This window comes from Hylaeus volcanicus, chromosome 5 (genome assembly GCF_026283585.1).
Source record: "Hylaeus volcanicus isolate JK05 chromosome 5, UHH_iyHylVolc1.0_haploid, whole genome shotgun sequence".
Classification (NCBI taxonomy): domain Eukaryota; kingdom Metazoa; phylum Arthropoda; class Insecta; order Hymenoptera; family Colletidae; genus Hylaeus; species Hylaeus volcanicus.
In genome coordinates this window covers 2270303-2293371 of record NC_071980.1, presented here as the reverse complement: position 1 = coordinate 2293371, position 23069 = coordinate 2270303, and the positions used below count along the sequence as shown (strand labels likewise).

General features: G+C 43.4%; 1 protein-coding gene across 1 annotated transcript in view; it reads right to left on the bottom strand.

The window, feature by feature from the left end:
* LOC128877712 (alkaline phosphatase-like) overlaps positions 1-23069 on the bottom strand; it is a 206681-nt gene that overhangs the window by 10883 nt on the left and 172729 nt on the right. The window contains exon 8 of the mRNA XM_054125263.1: positions 4076-4197. Coding sequence (XP_053981238.1) covers positions 4076-4197 — 122 coding nt within the window. The remainder of the gene's footprint in view (positions 1-4075; positions 4198-23069) is intronic.

The window sequence follows — 23069 nt, the reverse complement described above, 5'->3', positions numbered from 1 at the left end:
CCGCATTTATTCATGAGAATATAAACAAATGAATCCCTCGGGAGCTCACCGCGGAGAGTTAGCTTACCATGCTAAAAATCATGGCTACCTCAAACTAGATTGCAACGTGACTGCCAGAATGTTTACTTCAGCAAAATGTATTCTATACAAATTAATTAATCTTTTCGAAGCCGTTCTACTTCTACGAAAATAAGGGTTTCTTCGTAAAAATCGAGAAGTAGCGAGGCACGAAATAATTTTTCGGTCGGAACAGCGAACACTGGTGCAAAGTTTCGTGAAAGTCGGTGGTGTGACTGTTCGCAGTGTTCCCTCGCGAATCGCGGTCACTCGCGTAATCCCATCTGAAAGAGATCTTTCTCGCGATCGGCCGCGTGATCCACGCTCCCTGGAACAGAACCACGGTGTCGAATGCGAGGCACGATATCGCCTGACCGTAGGCGAATCCGCGGATAGAGATCGGATTAGTATTCCAAGTTCTTTTCTGCCTGGAGTGCAGCGACTCGTGCGAGGAAATGGCTCGTGTTGAGTAAAAGTTTAATCGATTCTGAAAACGATTCGCGTGATTACACGGAGTTGCGCGCCCGGGAAATTTATGATTAGGTTGTATACCGCGTGATAACGGTTTTCGCTGAACATAGAAGTAGGAATTTTACGGTTAGGCGTGTTCGTTTACAACAGGAATGAAAACGTCGTATCGCCGCGTGCAAGAGTCTGCAGCATCCACCCGCGGAACTTTTAGGATGATAATAATACGTCTTTACTGGCCAGAGATTGTACACTTTAAGATATTCAATATTCGGTAAAGAGGAAATGATAGTTAACGCGCGAATAAGAATACTTGTCTTTAATCGCGCTCGTGTCATCACGGAACAGCTAGTGCAAATCGTACGGCTGTTGAATCGTCTAGATCCTAGATCCATTTCTTCCTGCGATTTTTCGCGCAGGGAGTTCGCAATAATTTATGAGACGACTCCCAGGTGGCTGAGCGTTACATGTACAACCATGCCTTACAGGCTGGGTATGTCGTAAGATTTGCCGAAGCTTCCACTTCGTCTTCCGAGAATGATCACACGAGAGGAACTCGAATTCCTCGAGTTATTCGGTTCCTGTTCAAATTCCTCGCGAAACAAATTCGTTTCGCTTTAAAGCTCCTGGGTTCTTATCGACCAGGCGAAAATTGTTACGATAAGTAAAAACTCATTATTTTTGTGTAAATTTCTTTCCGACGTGTGTTCGTATAAAATCTTCCATATTCTAGAGCCACGGCTGAGCTTTACATTAATTAGAATTCTCGGAACCAGCTGAGGCGTTAGTTTGCTTTACTTTGTGCTGGAATTATAACAGAATCGAGGAGGAGAAAAAGAAAAAGCGAGCAGTGTCCGTTTACATTGAATTACGCGACTTTGCGCTGCTCAGATACCATGACAGCATCCATAAAAAGAACAGGTTAATGGGACGTCGTAAAGCTTCGAGTCGAAGGAGGAGAATCGATTTGAAAATCGTTCCGCGATTGCCCAACGATATTTACACGCCAGCGAAACGATATTGCCAAGAGGTGTAATTATTAAATTCATAATTACAAGTCTCTGGAATAACTGAATTTGGATTAAAGAATTTAAGTGATGATCTTGCACGTCGAAATTATTTGAGTAATTTCTTGAATTCCTAGACGAATGAAAAGTTGAGAGAACACGATTAGAATTGAAGATCCTGCCTGACCCACGCCTGATTACGTTGTCCAGTTACGGTGACAGTCTTGGAGAGAAGAGGTTAAGGAGGCGTCGTAAAGCATCGACTCGAATGGAAAGAATCGGTAACCCCACAAGGAACATCTCTTACGGTGGTTCCGCGATTGTCCCCGAAATCTATGGCTCAGTGAAACGATATCTCGAGGAGTTATTGTCCGCCGCGTAGGAACTTAAATATCTCAGACAGGCGAACTTGTAATCCATCATCCACTCATCGGAGCCGAACGCGACGCTTTCCGTCGAAATGGCCGAGCTTCGCCGATGCCAAGAAACCGGAAATGATATTCCTTCGTTCCGGAGATAAACATTGTTATCCTTTCATGCAACAGTCGTATTACCGCGTCGTCAAATCCGATCGTGACAGTTAAACGTTTACTACAGCGAAGCGCGAATGCATTTGGAAGACTGGACTTTTACGGAAGCCATCTTTGCGAAGTGCTCGTCCGATTATTTTATTTCGCTTTCAGACGGGGCAAAACGGTATAAAATTGAGTCAGTTATTTTAGCCACGAAAGTCGTAAAGAAAATGTTTGGAAAAGAAACGTAAACAGAATTTTATGCAGCAATCGTAGAGAAGCAATAGGATATCGCTTTTCTTTTATGGATCCACTGTTATATACAAACTTCGTGAAATCCATTTTGTAATTGGCGATTTCGACTAAGTCTTGAGAAATCTACAACAACAAATTTAATATCACTCTATATTATCAAAATAATAGCCTCGATTATACATCCGTATTACTCGAGCAAATTTATCGACATATTTTCCCTTCGAAAACTACCTTTTATTCTATCTACCCCAGAACGTCTTCCCCATTTCTAGAAGACGGCCCGGAAATGGCTGAGGAGCGCGCGAATTTCGTAGCGAAGCGTCGAGCGTTTCCGCGTTAATGAACGCAAATAATTGCGCAGCTCGACGTGGAAATTTTTTCCAACTACGCGTTCGATCAATCGACTCTCAAAGGAAGCGACGCGGTGGTGGGTTTCAGACGAAGAAACCCTGGCCGGCTCGAGGCAAACGTTAACGAGCGCCGCACAGAGCGGATCAATGGCAATTGCTCGCACGCTCCTCGCAGTTTTTAATATTTCTCTCCTCCTTTGTGTCGTTCGCCGTTGCGCGGAGTCGTTCGCATCTGGCGAAGAATTGAATGCTGTCTGCCAAAGGCGCAACGCGTTTAATATCGCGGAATGAGAAGGAAACTGGCCCCTGGTCGCAGAATGGCGGAGGAAAAGCGGCAAAGGAAAGACGATAATGACGAAACATGGACGGGGTCGACGCTGATTGACCCCGGCGAGAGCCAAAGTGGATGAAAAGGAAATGGGATAATGACAGCGAATTGCGGCTCTCTGAATATCGAGTCCCTGGACCTCGAATCAGACCCACATGCGAGAACTTTCCTCTAACTTCGTTGCTACGTCGAAAATGGGAAATTACTTTTAACTTTTCGAACACTATGGATGCATACATGCGTTTCTTAATTTTCCCAATTATCGGCGCATGAGAAGAATTCACCAACAAGCAGAAATAATGAAAGTTGGAAATCTCGTTACAGAGAGCTGCGGTCGTGCTAACGAACTGCTAACGAAAGAGATACTATACCCTGTCCTTTGACTTCGTCAGCTAAATCGCTCCTGTGTCAAATGAAATCAGAGCTTTGAACTTTACCGCTTGACAGTGGAATACACTGGCAAGTAAATAATATCCACCTATGTGACGAAATAGAATTCTCGTCGTTATAGAGTTCCATAGAGGCTTAAATAAAAAAAAAAAGAAATTTTAAATAAAATTCATCCTAGTTTCGAAGAACTAACGACCTGCAACGAACGAGTTACTCTATCCTTTAACTACGTCAGTTTAATCTGCTCGTAATTAACGTTTTTCTTTAAAACATGTTCACTTAATCCTTCTCTTTACATTTAGGCAAACTTTTTCGCTTTACCAATAAGCGTGGCGGAAACTTAAATTACTTCCCTCCTATTGCGATCCAGCATTGGATAAACTGCGCCCCCGTGCACGCGTGACGGATGGATCCATGCCTCGCAGCTAAATTAAAACTTATCAGGTCGGAAGAACCGACTGATTGTCGTAGCTGTCGAAATTTAAAATATGCCATTGCTGAAAGGGACGAGTGGAGAAGGGAAAGGGAACGAGAGGGAGGAATATATGAAGTCCGAAGTGCTTCATCGAATATTTCGCGAATGAACCCTCGACAAAACGTGATGGATTTTTAAACGTGCCCCCGATATTTCCGCTCGATCATTTTCCGATCCAATAAACAGTGACGAGGTATCCCCGCGCGAGCGAGAAAATGAGCTGGCCTTTTTACCTGAATGGAATCCTTGCCAGTCTCGCGTAGAATATTCCGTGGCTGCGTGTATCCGGGACCATTGCTGTACAACAACGTTGTATACGGTTGTCCATCAACATCCGACACCTTGCTATCAGAACCTGCGGGCAAAGAAGAGCATGCGATGAGGTCATCAATCAGAGGAATATTATCGGTGAACGCGTAACGGATAAAGGGCCGGCGATTAAGAGATTTTTAGGGCCGACTACTAACCCAGAAACGTCGCCTGGCGAGCAGACATCCGTTTGGGAGCGACCAAGCTGAAACCGATAAAAATCGGTTTTCTGCTGGAGTCTTTCAACCCTTCGAGCTCGGATGTCTCCTCTGAAGGGACACGATGATAATCAGTTCAAAAATGGTTCAATTATTCAGGCGTTAACTTTCTCATTGAATTGTTGCGATTCAAAGTATTGATCCCTCCAGCTGATGTTCCGGAATGTATGGAATAAAATGACTAAATATATATCGCTACGCTTTCCACGCCTAAATAAAAATCAAGGAAAAGTGCATAAAGTAGTATTCACGAACTCGTATCTCAGCGTTGGTACATCCCACCGACTACTTTTACTGCGGATTCTAAAGACAAGAATTCTACAAACTTCTTGTATACGCGTTCCGTGGTCGAAGAAAACGCTGCGAAGTCCCTCTTGCAAATATTTTACACATTCCCCCGTTCCGTAACTCCGTAAGTCCTCCAGAAATAACCGAGAAATAAGCATCGAGCACGGGAGGGGCTACAGAAACAAAACGTTCCCTAATGAGCTCGAAACTTGGGAAGCGAAGGAAAATAAAGCTTGGCCAACGAGCTCGAGCGGTGGCGAGGAACGCAGAAGGCACTCGCAAACGTTGAAACATTCAAACCGTTCTCAGCCTCGAATCCTCTTAACCATTCGCGAGGATCGCATCGGTCGCTCCTAAGTCACACCCCTCGAACAATGAAAAAGAAATTCATCCGTAAATTCAGCGGAACGCGAGAGATCGTCGGACGAATTAAATGTTGTTTCAACTACGATCGTCGCGCGATGCCACGGACGCTGCGAAACATTAATAGTCCAGAAATACCGGTGCCGTCGTTTCATGAATAAGTGGCCGTGCTCGTCGCGAGACAAAAGTTGCGAGGGAGAAGAAAAAGCTGAGAAGAAGACGACCGGAGAGCCAAGGGAACCGGAAGAACGGACTCTAGGACATGCCCGCCGGTGATATGTTTTATTCAGAAGCGTTCTCCTCCTTCGCCAGGGACCTTCAAAAATAGACCGTCGCCATTTCACGCTGTCTGTTGTTTAACAATGTATAATTTAACCGTTCATTTGCCGTGGAAATACGCAGCCCGCATCGAGGAGCGTTGTTTCGCTTTAAAAGTCTCGAGGAACTTTCCTCGAGCTGCATGCATATAAGTGGCGCGGGGGAGTATGGCTGGTGTTTGGGATAGCGTACTACTAACTACGACTCTACTTCCGATTTAAACACTCGTCGATATAGAGAACGACACACAGGGTTTAGTAGAACCGTAAAAAATTGTCTGCATAAGACCTAGACAGTTATTGGGAAAAGAGCTCGCGTAATCTACCGTAAATAAGGACTATCTTCTACATTGTATCTCGTTTATCGGTTAAATTAAACGACAGTATTCGCCGTGGGAATTGGAGTCTCCGGCATCATTCACGGTGCCAACTTTACGCGAAAGTGCACAGCAGTATCTTCCATAACGTCGACGTCTTGTAAATTGAAAAGCCTATCCTGGATGATTGAACCGGTCCCCCTACCCCGACGCAGACCTACCAGCAATAGAAACGCCATTTCCTCGCAAATAATGTCAAGAACGAGAGAACGTTTTCGCTTTATCCTCTTTACTATGAAATTAATTGAATCGATCGTAGACCTGTAATTCCTAACGTCGAGTCCATGATGCGGCTTCGGATGGCTCTGGATTTAAGCGTTTCCCGATTGATGCCGCTCGGGGTATTAAAACAATTACCAAAGTAATCGAGGAACTCGATTATTAAATTATATATATCGGAGCATTTCATCGAAGGGATGGTTTCGGCATTAATATGTATGGTTCGAAATTGCTCGATTGCGATGTAACAAATAAATTGTATTTAGCGAGGAATGGTACAATGAAATAATTACTGAAATAGCGTTAAGCTGGCGGAAAAATTTAGCGATACGTGAGTCGTGTTCGACGTGCCTGACCTCGCCCCAAAGGTAATAATCCCCCTTTTCTTGTAACCGTACAATTATTTAATGCACCGCGACGCAAGCTCTTGGAAATTAGTAACTAATGCACTTTGGTGGTCGTCGATGCAGTATACTCTTGCTTAACGCGCTTTTTCCGCATTAAAGAAACGTCGAGCATCGTTTTCGTTCCACGGTCGAGCAAGCGCTGAATAGCGAGGCTCGGATCGCCCCGTGGCCGACACCATAATGCTTTATGTAATACAGTTGAGCCGATTACCCGTCGGTGTTCTGCCATTAAATATTAATTACCGCGTCGAAACACTGTGCATTAGAGGGGAGGCGTAGGGTAGTCCACGGGAAACAATCCGAAAAGCTAAACATAGACAGGCAAACACACGTTGGACGAAGCGAAATCTAGGTCGATAACAGAAGCGCAGCTGCCGCAATCCAACAAAAGGAACATTCCTTCTATTCGAAGGAATTGCGTGGCCTCTACAAAAGAATCGAAAATAAGAGTTCGAAGAGTTATCGCTATTCAACGTTACGGCGCCTCCAATTATTTACCATACAATCGGCGAGGCAATTGTTCTCGCTGAGAAATAAAAAAGGAAACTCTCCGATAACGGAACATATTATGAATTATTTCTCGCGATGATAGTTAGAATATTTCTTACGATCTCTCGACGAAAGATAATTATCTATTTACTTTCAGTTCCTGGGCTCCAAAATTGTATTTTTATGGATTCAGATATCACTGAAAATGTTTGAAACATGAATTTCGAAGCGAATAAAATTCATTTGAATTCTCCATTCGGTGTAACCAATTTGAGAACAATGTTATAGAAATAATTTACCTTCGGCGAAAAAGTACATTCTTCCATTCGCAGTAGCACGTTCAAAGTGACTTTATAATAATGACTGTCAATTATAATTTCCATCGGGAAAAGTAAAACCATTTAGAGTTCCCACTCGCCAACCTTTCGTATAAAATTAAATCAGCTCTCAACTCTTTTGAAAATGACATTACAATCCAATTGTGCTTCGATACATTAAATCTAATCGAAGTACGAGAAAAGATGATTACACTTCGCGACTTTGCACGATTCATTGCCAAATAAATATGTTCCGTTTCACTCTGAATTGCTTAAACGCGGAAAACAAAAGCGAACTGTGAATCAATAATTAATCTTCGTTTCCTCGACGTTTTAATTTTGATTTCCAAAAGGAGGATAAGCGATCGAAAAGTTCAAGGTGAGAGCGGAAACACGACAAAAAGGCGTCGAATCAATACAGTGCTGAATATTTGAGGGGAATGCAGATTTATAGCGACACCGGTCGCATTCAGCTGCGTCGGAGAAAACAGGAGAGCAAAGAGCCATAAAGGGACCTCCGGAGTCGAAGAGGTTCGGGACGCGTGGTTTTACGAGTTCTCCTCGTCAGCGAATGGAAGCTTCGAATAAATTACGCTCTTTAGAAATTCCCTTTCGCGGATTTCTTGGCTGAATGCAGGAACATCGAGCCAGAAGTCTTTACTCGACACTTGCGCCAAAGAAAGTATGCGCTTTGGGCGTTGCAACCCTCTTCCATCTAACTTTCCTGTCTCTACGGGCACCCCACACGACCATAATTAACCCTGACTTGCTGAAATTGCGTCTTTCAAAGGTTGCAGCTTCTACGGTCGTCGTTGTCCGCATATTTACGTTACGTGTACAGTACTGAATTATTTTGGTATAGCCAGACATGATTAATTGGAACATCTACGAGTGACAAGACATCTCTGGGGTCCAATTTCATTAACCAACGTTTAATGTTGGCTCTCGTCGTGCTTTGATCGTAGTTGGTAAAAGAGACGGTCGGCTAACGTATTGGCAACCATCGATGACTTCGTGCCCTGTCGAGAAATGCAGGAAAGTAGTTCATTTGAGAATTCTCTACGAATTGAAGTCACTGGTTCTCGCTTCGTTCACGAACGCGAGTTCAATCGCTGCTTTGAGCTGTTCGGTGTATTGATAGGAGACAGGTTTACTTTCGCGAGCAAAATATTCCCTCTTAGAGTAACATTAGAGAGTTTCGAAAGCGCTGCTTCTCCACTTTTCTGCGACCACCGTCGCTAAAGAAGAATGTAATTGGATGTCCTACTTAACAGTGGGGAATCAAATGAGACAAAATGACGCGAAAGTGGTGGATAGATAAGAAGAGAAAGCGAAAGAACTAGCATAGCTTCTACTGGACCAGTGTGTTGACGCATTCGTAAAGCAACCTAGCACCCTATCTTGCCACACAGGAAATGTGTATGAGGGGTGGCGAACCGACCGAAAACTTGCAGGAAAGGGGTCAGTTAAATGGCTCCCGGTGGCGATTGCCAGACGTGGCGCTATAGACTCTGAGACCCAACTGTAAGCACGTTGAACTCGAAGAACTTTGAGTAAACAAAACCACGTGATGGGTCAGGACTCTGAACCGCAGGAGTCGTGGTTCGAATAGTTGCGGGCACAACAGAGTCCGTATCTTTGTCCTTCTCTTCGACTATTCCTACTTAAACGTTTAGCAACCTAATAACCTCCTGTAATAACATTCACCCGCGACCAGGCATGAAGCGTGAAAGCTTAGCGAATAATAAAGTCGTTTGGTACCAGGAAAGAACGGAACCACCGGAGGTTATGTAAACAACCTTCCCCAGCGAGACAAGGCTATCGGTGAGCCCATCTCTTCGTGAGATGTGTTAATACCGCAGGCCTACCGGTAGGAACTACCCGACGACGACACCGAGGGCGATTTAAGTGCGCTTATCGGTAGTCGGGCGATTTATCAACGTAAATCCTCCGACAATTGCTGTCAGACGTTGGCAGGCCGAGCGCGCAATAACCTTCTCGCGTCGCTGTTATCCGGGGTCGTTCTCGGAATGCAGCGTTGTTGAAGTTGATCGTGCAAACCTCACAGAGTTCTCGGAATACCGCGAACTAGTCGGTAGAGGCTATCGAAGCACCTAGTCGCTCGGTCATCGCGGATCGTTTATAAATCAGTTCGGTTACGTTCGGTCGGTTCTATCGCGGCCAGCTCGAAGACGCTCGTCCCGATTGCATGCCCGTCCGAGCCAGGGCCATTAACTAGCGACTATATAAGATCACGAAAGCGCATCACCGACGCGAAAGTTATGCGATGGCAGCGACTCACGAAAGTGGATCTGTTCCCGAGCTCGCCGTCTCTTTCGCCACCCCCTTGCCTCCTTGGAAGTTAAATTAGAGAATGTTGGCCAGGCGCGGGGACGGCAGGGGTGCGGGTTGTGAGGAGGGCTGATTTTATGCCGGGACACGGATTCCTTGATATCATCTCCGTTCCAGTTTTCTTCCCTATTTTCGTGGCGGTTGACGAGCTGTAAGCGTTCGAGTAATTGAATCGTCGGTGGGTTCCTTGATACCTCTCGCCACGCTCCCTCCTCTGCGAGCGCGAAGCTCTGCTGAAAGGACGCTTGGGTTTATCTCCTGTTTTTGCTTTCGTAATTGTCGCGGATTTTGCATTCTCGGAAATACTATCGTCAGAGATACGGTGGCGAGAATAATTCTGGGTTCGAGGAATCTTTTATTACGCTTTCGATAGAAACTGGTTTGGATGCATCGTTACTCGTAGAATGTAACCCTTTGCAAGTCTAATAATACCAAAATAGACACGTTTTCAGGAAAAATAACTTTGAAAAGAAAGAAGTCCGAATCATAATATCTGCTGTTTCTTCTACATTTCCTCGCGTTCTTTGGAACAACGAGAGCCGAGTCGAGATAAACATTTAACGCATTTGAATTCATAGCATGTTCCGTGCACTACCTCGAATTAGGTTCGCAATCCCTGGATCCCGAGCTCTCAAATCAGAACACTCGTGTACTCGCTCAGGTGCTCGAAAATATTCCATCGGGGATAGAATGCATTACGCGGAGTCATAAATCCCGGATTCACTCGTTTAATTCACTCGTGCAAAATTACCCCTCCTTCGACCCTCGATACACTCGCCGTTTATATCCAGCCACCAGACGAATCAATCTTCCCTATAAACACCCACCTGATCAAGCGTGGCCTTTGGAATCGCCGACGTGAACGATACACGACACTCGGTCATCCGTTCCAATCCCAGTCCCCGCATCAAATCCTGCAACCCTAATTCATCACTCTGACCTACGAGCTCAGATTGACTCGGTCAGAAACAATTCTAACCTTCTTCGGAATCGAAATTGAAATATTCCTTATGGAATTTTTACGATACCTATTTCAAGGTAAAAGAGACAAAAAGACAAAAACTCTGTCGAATGACACTTGATTTGTCAATTTTAGGTCACTTGCTTAGGATTTCATGTCCAGCTTTCCTTTTTCTCCAAAATATGTTAATTCCCAAGTTCTAAAGACGCAAAAGGTCCAGTCGACTCTCACACCAAGGATCCCTAAGCCTGTCATAGATAACCCTGGAAGTCCACGTGTGTGGTTTTCTTCGCGAGTGAAAGGATTCCAACGAGACATATCTAAAATATTAATCACTCGATGGCCTAATCCTCCCACGACACGTTCCACTTTTCCACCAAGACATCCGCTTATTTCCACCCCTTGGCTCCTTATCGTCATCCCTGTCTACCGTTTCGAAGGGATCCGAAATTCCCCGAAAGATAAAATGAAAAACTATTCGCCAGGGATTCGCGTCGGGATCCCCGAAACTTATCCTTATCTTTCTCGAAGTAATGACCGAGGCTCGTCTGGTGTACGGGACTCGAGGCATTCCTTGAGAAAAGCCAACCCCTCGTCTCTCTCTCTCTCTCTCTCTCACTCTAACCCGAGCAGCCGTCTACCAGGCTCTGTGAAATGTGTCCTCCCTCGGTGTTCTATTGCTTCGGAAAGTTCGTGAATGCAGCTCTCCGCCTGGCTGTTATCCACCACGGCAATAAACATGCCACCGCAACGTGGCAGCTTTATGACGGCGGGAAACATGTCTCTTCCCTCGCATCGGCTGTCTGCGCGGCTCACGGCTCTATACCGAGCGACATTTACGCGCTGCGATAGGCCGATTAAAGTTCCAACCGAATCCGCGGCGTCATTGAATCCTGTCTATGAAGTATGTATCGTGCTGAGAGCCAACAAAGGGCACCCGGATGTTCGACGTTTCGACGAGGATTCTTGTGGTTCGAACGGAACGCCGGGTTGCCGTATCAATTCTGCTGGGAAACATTTGAAAAGAATTTTTGAACGCGCCTTATGGGGGTCGCTTGGGCAGTAATTCAAGCTTTTCTGTTATTGGAAATTTAAGCCCTTGAAATGGGTTGATATTTAAAAAGTGTGAAACATTTTGTCTTTTGAAACGAAATCCGATGAAAAAATGTTCGTTCAAGTATAAAGAAAAATAATATACAGTAACTGTGATAAGTCGAGGTATGAGCACATGGGGTGTTCGAGGGTGCCGAATAAGTGACGGATGTTGCGGCAGTAAATGGTGAAAACCAAACATTTGTGTTTCAGTCGCCGTCGAGGCTGCGTGCAAACGATCCGTAAGGTTGTTCCACTTCCTGAAAGTTATTATCGCTCAAGGTTTCGGTACTTCCAAATTCGACGGAACTCGCATTTATTTCCCTCGCCCGAATTACACTTGGTACTTGGTGCTTTCCAACGATCCCCGCGAGTGGCGATATATCAGCTGCGGTTGGGGCATGCGTGCATATACACGTTCGAAAAATACTAGTCCGAACGCCAATACGATTCTGTGATATTTATAATTTATATCCATATTTGGTAGAAAGCACTTGGAAGAAAACAAAAAATTGAAGTCATTTGATATTTGGTCATTTTTCTCTAGAATTTTGTAACAGCCTCACTTATTATACGCCAAAAATCAAATATTTTAACTGTAATAGCGCACTATGTCTTCATTAACGTCCACAATCAAACTCTCGGACCGTAAATATCGATAAAATCCCACCAGTGGAAATGATCGTAACGGTATTATCATACATGCTATGCCGTTCGAATAATGAGCCGTTTAAATAATCAAATGTTCGAGTAACAATGGCACGCTTAATCAGAGTCATACGTTCGCTGTAACAGTGCTCCGACGCTAAACGTTACAATCGAATTACACGACTACACGATAATCGCTGATTTATGACTACGCGGATCGGCGTAATTTCATTGCGATAAACAACATCTTCCTTTGTGCCACGCTATTGAAATCCGGTTGAATTCAAATAGTATTTCCAGGAATTCATTGAAAATTTTCATTGCGAGAGAAATTTTTATATTGCCTACGAATAAACAGATTTGTTTTAAACGATGCGAAATCCTTTTTATTTGCGAGCCAGAAATTAAAACGAGGTTTGTACAGTATTTATTAATATTATTCGCAATTTTATCTTCGACAAAGGACTTACTCGACTCGAATGCAGTTTGAGCATTACCCCTGAAGCATGTCGGGCTCGCAAGAAGAGCAACTGGTATTCCATGTAAATTGTGTCAGCGGTAGACGTGTACTGGCGCGTCAGTGAGATAATCGAATTTACTTCTGGCCCCAGGTATCGTTCACGCATGAATCACTCGCCTCTCTATTTCAACGTTAACCCAAAGCCGGGTACAGCAAAAATAATACTGTAATACTTATTAATTTTTCAGCGCATCAAAAGTAACGGCGACACTGAAAGTTTAATATTTTTATAATTGGCGCTTATCGATTCGCGAAAGAACGCGATCTTTGCGAAGCATTTCTACAAGAAATGGGCCGAATCTTCTTACACGAAGCTTCTTTCATCGCTTGTTACGCTTTCTGAATATTTCTCGTTTGTAGACTTAAGACATTTTTGCAGTCAACGTTTCCTATTTCATGGCTGTTATAGAATACGGGGGATACAGCGAATACTTGCGCAGTACTCAAACGTCTGGCTTTCTAGGTCGTAGAAAAGGCTCTTTGCTTTTCTTGAAATATTTTTCCTTCGTGAGTCCACTCCTTGCGGCAGGTGCTTTCTACGTGGGGCATAACTGTTTCGCGTGACGTTATAGATTACGAGAAACTTCATATATCGAATACTGTAGTAAAAAATAATTATAATGTAAAAGTTGGGACTCGAAAATTTATCGTCAATCCTTTGTCATGCCAAGATCCACTTAGATTTACGATTCTGAAGAACCTGTCATTCGTATAAAACAAAAGTGGCGGTGAAAATCTGTGATAACGTATATATGCGACCCCATGAATAATCACTATAAATAACAAGGGATCCTATCGAGAGATTTTCGGCTCATACTTCGCGAAAAGAGAGCCGACATGTTTTTCCACGGAAATAGCTGGTCGAAAACTTTCCCCTGGCAGATTTATTCATGAACTTTCTCCGAAATAAATTCATATTTGACACTTATTGCCCCGTACGTTTCCCTTTAGATGAACTCCACCATGGCTCGACATCTCTGACGTTCGAATGAAATATTCTGTCCAATTCTGACCATTATCAGAGATTTTTACGCGCGCCTCGCGTTCACCGCGTTACCGGAACGGCATTAAAAGCCTGACGTTGCTCGACAAATCAAGTTTTGTACTCGTTATCGTGGTTTCTCGTCGCATGGTTTGTTAACTTAATTCTTTTCATTTCGTCCAGTCTAATTAACATCCGCGTTGAGTGCGGAATGTGTAAAAGAATGTCTAAATATTTATATCTCTATTAAAAGTTACTGTCCTCTATCTCTACTAGACTCTATTCAATGTATAGTAAAATTATTTCGATATCTCGATGAAAAAATAATATATATATGAATGTGTTCCGAAGAGAATATTGCGCGGAACAAGCACGTCGCTCAGAGTACTGAAGAGTTGATTGCCTTCATATTTTATAATGAAAAATGCATATTTTCCTATAATAAAATTCACGTGTAATCTGAAAACAAATTGGACCATGTTTCTCGATCGGTTGCTGTTTATTGTTTATCGCTCTTCATCCAATCATATTACGCTTTAATAAATCCCACCGTTTTCCATATTTCTGTATTAAAATAAATCGATATAACGATTTTTTTTTTATGATTTTTACATGAAAAGACGCTTTAATTAAGCTACTACACTGGCAGGCGTATTTCGTTACTAAATAACAAAATCCTAAACCCCCTTTTAAAGACACTCTCTACAATTCATGTTACCATCGTTAAAATCACGATAACATTCAAAGGTGCAAAATATAAAATCATTCGGAGTGGTTGAAAAGTTACATAGGGAGAATCCGATATGAGTAATGCTTACAGACAGGCCATACTAAAGCAACCACGATGCAATTTCTGACCAGAGCCCCGAATGGTTAATGGAACGTTCGCGTGCTTAATCATCCTAGTTGGAGCTAAAAATCCACGAGTCGATATTTCCCAAATGGCGAGCCTCCCTTCGGATCGAATCGATTTTTCGTGTGTTTTCAAAGTATCCTCGACTTTTCAATGAAACTACCCCCCTCCCGAGCCTTCCTCTGGATCCAATTGGATCCCAGTTGATCCGATCCAATTCGCTCCACGGTATATATCTAATTCATTTCCATGCCTCCTACTTTCTTTCGGATGGAATTATCTGGCCTGTCACGGAACCGATGCACGTGCGGCTTAATCCGAAAGAGAAAAACGTCCTTTACATCCCGAATTACTTGGATAGAAAATCGAATCGCGGGGCCAGAAATGAGGTTCCGTCGTGATACGAAAGTTCCGAGTGATGTATGGCTCTGTTGGTACGCTGATCCATACGAGCGCACATTTCGAGAACACGGCGTACACTTTAGCGAAATTCGTGTTACAATCAATTTTGGATGACGGATGAGCCGAATTAGAAGCGTCCGTTGCCTACGAAAAGTGATTAGGAATTGATCGATCGAAGAGATTTCATTAATAGGTTCGTGTGGCGATCATCAAAGAAAGATTAATTTCTGGAAATTTTTAAGGAGGATGGTAATTATTTAAGTTTCGCAAGACTAATATTTTTTGTAGCCGAAGAAGGAAATCAAGTACCGCGGAAGTTAAAGTGTTCGCGTTCTGCGTGCGTCCAAAACAATTCGCGGAGGAAAACTTCCGCTGCGCGGAATTCTGTACGGAATTGTTAATTTGGAACTATTCCGAACAACGAAACAGTAGGCGAGTTTATTCCTCACCGGCGCCGAAAGGAATGCATCTCGAATTGACAATTTAAGAGTTTGCTGTTATCGCACACGCGGACTCGGAGGAATCAACGTTGCAGTTGGGGTTGCGGTAACTCTAGAACGCTAGAATTCAGAGAATTTGAAGTTGGAGAATATTTCAAGCTTCAGTGAGGTGAACACTAGTCGATCCGAAATTCTCCGCAGAGCTTCTGGTTCAGTTGCTGTTTGCACTTGTCACGGAGAAATTATTTTATACGAAATTGAAACGGCCGAAAAGCTGTAATTTGAAAACGAAACTGCTGCTAAAATGCTCGAATCAATTCGTACAATGTATAATTCCAATGCAAGCACGAACGACGAGGAATTTTAATGAACTAATTCACCGATGTGCAACGAAATCCATAAAGTTTGAGCCAAAATTGCTCCATAGAAGATGGTGGATGGTACGCAATCGGTGCATGCACGGAAGTTGAACTTTCCGTTTCGTGTCTTCCATTGGTCAATGAGCATCCGTAACCCAGTTCGGAATGGCCAGAAGCCAACCATGCGCCGGTTCGTCCATTAGCCGAATCTGGAAAACAGTACACGTGGATAGTTTTCCTGAACGCTCTCTCGAACTTCGGTTCCCCGTGGCGTCCGACGCCCGTGTCTTTTTCACATGAACGATGAATAGTTACTCGAGGATTTTAGCTGGCTAACGATTCGGAGCTTAGCCTTAATCCGTTGGTTCCACAGCCCCCGGCGAGCTTAGAGTCGAGTTAGGGTTAAGAAGGCTATATAAACCAACCATAAATCCACTGTTCAAGCATTTAGAGCTCTTGTGCGAGCAGAGAAGCGATCCCTCGGTCTTTCGATAGCGCCATGCTTCTTTATAAATAGAAATTCAGCTTCAAGGCCATCTCAACTGTGAATCAAGGACAGAAGAGCGACGAAGACATTTAGAGTAGAGACGTTCATCGATTATCTCCTGGAGTTATAGTCACGGGTACTTGGAATCACTGTTCCGAATGGATTCGATCGATGAATGAATTTATCGTAGAGTTAGGAAGATCGTTGATCAAATTATCAGAGCCACTGGGGAAGAACTGAAAGTTTTTCTGTCTCAAGAACCCTTATTTTAGAAATGCTGATATCGAAGAACTTTTTCCGACGTTTTCTTTTCTTTCGTTTTCGATACAATGGCGGATCATCGTTGGACCAAAGGGAGCAGAAAGATGCGCTCGCGAGATTTCACACCTAGGTAGAGATAAATTATCGATACTTAAAAAAACCAGTGAACCGTGTCGAGATTAAATTCGCGGCATGATACGCACCTGCTTGCGCCACCGGGCAAAACGGCGCGAGTGCGTTCAATCGGCAATTAAATACGATTAATCTGGGTCATATCGACGCCGAGAAATCGGTGTGCCGTGAATTGCAATTAAATCTTTAAACCGTCGGTTCTTAACCCGGAGCCATAGGTCCTGTGGGGGTCCGTAAATAGATATTCCCGTGGGTCTGCGAACTTGCATGTGGAACTATCGTAGATTTGTGTTCGTTGCACGTAATAGGGACGAGGGTGGGAATGGAAGATAGGGGTGCAATACGAGACACCATGACTTCAGACACTGGGATCTCCTGCCAGATGTAGTAACGCTTAAAAACTACGTATTGCGATGTTCGCAATGTCTTCCAACATTATGTTGTTACTAAATGGGAAGGAAACTTTTTTAATACTTTCAGTGGCACTGTCACCTCCGTCCACGCTGATCATTTTTTCCTCCATCTTCCCCTGAGCGAAACGGCAGCCGTAATTTAACGCAATTCGCGACAAATAAATTATATCTGAGACGCGACCGCTTTAATTGCTTCATCCGACACGCTCGCCCGTGGAACGTAATCCGGTTTAACGAACGGCTAGTAGTAAAAACATTTCGAGTCTGTGCTTTGTCCTTCGAACGGCGTTCCACCCCGCTTCACTCCTCCTCCTCCCCGCCCCTCGATCCTTTCCCTTATCCACTCGATTTCGTTATTCCGGTCGCGTGAACGAGATACCATTTCCTATCCCTGCGCGACGGCGAAGAACAGAGGGCTGGGGGTTGGGTGAGACGCGTTTTTTTCTCGCCTTCGATCCGTTCCTTGAAAGTCGAGAATCAACGGTGCGCAATTATAGCTGGAAAGACATCGCGAAGACGTCGTTGCAACCACTCTAAACGGGAGGGGACAAACTTCTCGAGTATCGCGTTCAGAAGTTTATTATGGTTACCAGGGTCGCTCTGGGAAGTTGTTGTTCCCTCAGACACCTGCTTCGTAGCGATAAAACAGTATACAGAGAATCTCAGGAGTATTTGTACTTCCTCGGCGCTGCAAATACCATGTATTTTTAGGGGCTAAACGTTGTAGGATTATTGCCGACGAATATACAGGCTACGTTCATTGAGCTTTCGAGAGATGCTTAAGATTTATATTTTAAGATTGAAAATCTTTTACTTTTGGGTGGTATAATGAAAAAATCGTCACGGAAGTGGTGGGTGTATGTTAGATAGTTGATGGTAGATACGAGAATAAACTCGGGAAATAGTCACGACGTGACTGACGTCACACTGCTGGCAGGTCGCATTGCTGAAACGATGGTAGGTGGGCTGATGTATGTATGTACGGGGGTAGGTTTTGTTGTAACCTACGTCTCTGATAACTCGCCGTTCTTGTCTACTTGTCTCGATATGTATGTTTCTATGCTGCTTGTCTTGAAACATATACTATCCTACGTTCCTGCCCATTTATTCCACGCACCAGGCTATATACCGCCCTATGATACTTGCCTGGTGATATATGACTCTATTCTACTTGTCGGTCTACGTGTCAATATATTCTACTTGTATACACGTGCTTTGCGTCGTCTTACTTGTCTATCTACGTAGCGTCCTATTCTCCTTGTCCATTCGCACATCACCATATTCTACTTGTCTGGCTACATATCGCCCTCTGCTACTTGTCTGCCCTCGAATCGATCCATTTTGGATATGTTAACGTGTAATTTTTTTGCATAATTGAGCATACTCTGTTCTCTTCCGTTCTTTTCGCTATTGATCATAGTTGATACTCACTTTTTATTTTCATTCCTTGAAGAGGTCAAGCATATAGCCGTCTGGCTATACACCATCGTTATCCTCTTACTTTATTCTAATCCTGTACTATACATGTCCTCTCTTTCTCAAAGTTTTATCGTACGCCCTTATCCTTATTCGCCTGTAAAGCATTTTATTCCTCGTGTCTGGCTATAAATCGACCTGTTCCACGTGTCTCGTGATTTCATTCATGCTTGTCTCATAAATATGCGATGGAAAAAGAAAATCTGCATCGACAGCTTTGCAGGATGGCCTTTTTACTTCTCAATCGTGTTAGATATTTTAAATTAAAGCGTAACATTTATAGTAACAAAGATTAAATCGTTCAAGTGTCACCCTTCTGGAACTTCTATTTTCCTAATTATGTATGCCAGTCGAGGAAGGCAACTCATCGACTGTAGCCAATTTTCTTGAATCGTTGATTACTGACCATTGTAATTTCTCTGAGAGGGTCGCAGTGTCAGTTCCTGGAACGTTGTCAATTTATAGTGCTGTCAGGGGAGATCAATTACATAGAATCCCTGCTGACGAGCTGCTCACCCTTGGGACCGTGAAGGTAGTACCCGGACATCTAATCCTTTTACGGAGTTCCACGCAAACAACGGTATAGACTTTATACCTTATAAAAAATGGAGAGCGTTATTTACTCGATTCCGTGAGAGAGAAGTTCGATATCGTCGAAAGAAATTTTATCGTATAACGCGTGATCTCTCAATCATCTACTGAACTCCCAAAATGCATAAATCACTGGTGGTTTATTATTCAATGAACGTAATGGACATTGAGAGTGCACAAATAGAAATACTAGATATTGGTCAGACCTAATGGCCACGTTATAGTCGATCTTACAAAAAGCTTTATTTAAATTTCACATTGAAAATAAATCCTAGACATAAACTTGCAATTAAAACTGATGTATTCGCGACATATTTCAACCCACATTATCAATCAGAATTACCTAAACGGTTCGATGAAATTGTCAAAAGAAGTGCACTTTTCACGTAGAAGCAAGATAATAACTCGATGTTGCCGTAAGAAAAAAGGATAGCTAGTAAAAGTTCACTTCTCGTTATTATCGGTCTGTTAACAACGCGGACAGACACGATTATTGGAATTAAACCCCAAACATCCGGGCGTAACGCCAACTATGCTTCGACCCTTTGAAACTCAATAGCGGAAAAGCAATACGACAGATCCATAAGAGGCGCTGGTTAACCACCATTGTTCTAGAATGCTAAAATTGTTATTACGATGACGCAGTTTATGGTGGTTGCGAATATTCTCGCGTGAAACATGGAGCGAAATGCCAGACAACTTTGAAAATCAAATACTCCAACTTATCCGCGACAGGACGCTGAAATAATTTCCATCGAACGTGGAAATTAAATACTAGAATTAGAATCTGTTTGGTCTGTAGATTGCGCAATCCTCGAATACGTAAATTTTATAGACTCTATTTTATAAAATCTGTCGTCTACCGAATAGAGCAGTACCAGTGGCACCGAATAAAGTTCTCTTGGTTCTCCACTCGGCCCGCTCTATGAAGCAATTTCACGCGAGGTTTATTCCCAACACAAGAAACACCAGTCAATTTTCCGAATGAAAAGAACTAGTCCACAAAACGTCTAATCCCATCGCGATAAATCGACCTTAGTCCTTTGGCTCGTCCGTCTTGTCGACACCTTCAAACTACAAGTATGAGCTACAAGTACCGTGAAGTTCCAAGTATCATTTTCGAAACTGAACGAGTTAATAGAGAAAAATGAAATTCTCACAAGAGTTCTGAAAAATTACAACCGATCTTACTTTCACTTGAATTAAATATACACAGCCCTCCCCCCTACTTCGACCTAAATCAGGCTTCGGCACGAAGAGATCCATACGAGTCGTATTTTATTTCATATTTCCTGATGTCGCGTTGAACGCTAACGAGATTCCACGCTTGTCCCTTTTAACGTCATTTTCCGTCGTTATGCCGTGCAAATGGCGAGACTCCATATTCATACAATTCAGCTCGCGCTGGCAAATAGACGACAAACGCAGGAACGGAATAAAAATGGAGAAAAGGCCTGTCACGATTTATGCGATACCACCCAGGGTAACGTGTAATAGCGAAAGACCTGTCGATGTAATTTAATGTCGTTACCTACATCCATTATGGTTATTATAGGCGAGGATCACACGACTCTCTGTTTCCCTGATCGTCCTGCCAAGGAATCGCTAATGAGGAATGATTTGTATTCAGGTATACAGAACACTCGAAGCGTATACAATGTGTCTCGTGTAAGTTGAACACCATTATTTGGGTTTCTTCTAGTGGAAAACGATCGTGTTGTGTTTGACATAAAATATTGACATTGAGAGAAACGTCGCGAGCGTTTATACATATCCAGGTTGAAGCGAGGTCGTAATGGATTCGATAATGCGGCTGAGTTCGCGTGAAAATGGGATTTTCTGCTTCCGACGACTCCGAAGCTTGCGGAGACGCTTGCGTAGCAAATGAAAAATATTATTTCCAAGCAAAAAAAAATCTTACCAACCCTCCCTACTCGAGGAACCGTTAATATCGTAGAGTTCGAAGCATTCTCTAAATTGTTGACCAGATTTAAAGCTAGCAGTTTGTGTACAGAATACTAATCGATTCGGGCACGTAATATAAGGGAAAAGTGCAGCTGTGGAAGCTTGGGCATAAATTCTGCTCCGAGTCACTTACGTGTACTCTACAACTTTATTCCTCGCGTCTTTGTAGCTTCGTAATACTATGTAAGTCTTGTGTACTCTAGAAGTCTTTGAGCGAGTGCAATACTATGCAACTCTTGTGTACTCTAGAACAGCCTGAGTGGCTACATTCCCTGTAACCCTCTGTGTAACCACTACAATTGTCCTGCACCTTGAATTTAAAGATGTCTCTGACGCCTCGACACTTCGTCTTATCTACAACACCCCCGGGACCGGCTTCGCTACAAATGAAACTTGAAGTCGGAGTCAAAAGACGAAATCTTCGGATCAAGTGAAATATATGTAGAACTATTCAAAGATTACACGAATCAATTGTTTTAATCAATTATGGAACAACAGTTTTACTTCGAGAATATGTAACAAAAAAAAATGTATACTTAGATGTAGTATTGTTAATTTACATGTGCATAGATAAATATTATAGAAACGTCGAAAGAAATGTTTAACGGCATGTATTTAACGAAACAGAGCGCGATTACGACTCGAGGAAACCAATAACAGCCCCCGTCGCGAGTTGAGCGTGACCGCGTGAAATATGGAACGCGGAAAACCGTGTTTACACGCATTTATCCGCTTCCGTGCGACGAATCCTTCTTTTTATTTAACCGTGTACCGTGTTATCGTGACTACTACATGCGAAATCCGGGCACGCTCTTTGCGAACATTTATCGGACATTCCCCGCACGTACCGTGCTGCCCAGAACGCCTGAATTTTCATTGATTCTTACGCCACGTATGTAAGTCGCATGCACGAAGTGTAAAAATAGTACCGAGTTGACGAATATGAAACTTTAATCGTTACACCTGATGTCTTTTCATGTTGACTGTCAGACAAATACTCATGACAATTTCTGCTAGGATTATATATTATTTAATCAAACATGTCCCTATAGCTCGGGTACCTCGGGATCGATAAACCCGTACTGTAGCTACGATTAAACATAGTCGTAGCCCCTGAGGGTTAAAATGGTATCGAATAGGACTTCGCGTCCTATACCTCCACGGTCTTGTACCTCCGCGGTTTTATTTATCTCCGTTCCGAACGGCACGAAGCGTGTCATAAATAATGAATGTTCCTCGACTCGTCGCAAAGGAAACGTATGGGCAATTAGCGTGATTACTTCCGTGAGAAGGTACAATATTTAACGACGGTAAAAGAGGGAGATATGGAAATAATGTGTTACATGCCCGATACGCTTTACTGCCCCGTGAATCACGAACGTGTACAAAATATATGGAGCGCGGGCGTTCTAATATGTTCCTCACGCGGGCTTGGAAAGGCTCCAGAACCTCTGGACTGTTTCCAGTGGTTTCAATTCATTTGTCGATTACGTCCAGTAAATTAACGCTTTTAATAACTCCCTGTTTCGTTACTCTATTAATCATCGTGATTTACTGTTTCGTCGAATGCAATCTAAGAGGCGCTTTTAAACGGACATGTACAGGGTGCTTCCGAAATAGGTATCATCCCGGGAACGTATTATATTCGTTCTATCGTAAATTACAATTTGGGTTATTCGATCGCTAAGACACCCTGTGGGCGATACACGTCTCGCACACTCTATAGATCTTCGAGACGACGTCTATTTCCTGCATTTTTCGAAGTGTTCCATACGTTTCACGATCAAGGACGTCAACCACGCCTGACGTATCGAATTATCGCCGCAACGACGTCGGGTTCAACGAAATGGGCGAACCGGAGAGCGGAGAAAATGGGATCGAGGGATTCGTACGACCCAAACGATCCACACACCAGCCACAAAAACCATCCTTTGCATTTCGCGACGATTGGATTTAACCTCGGACAAACGCTCGATCCTGGCACCTGGG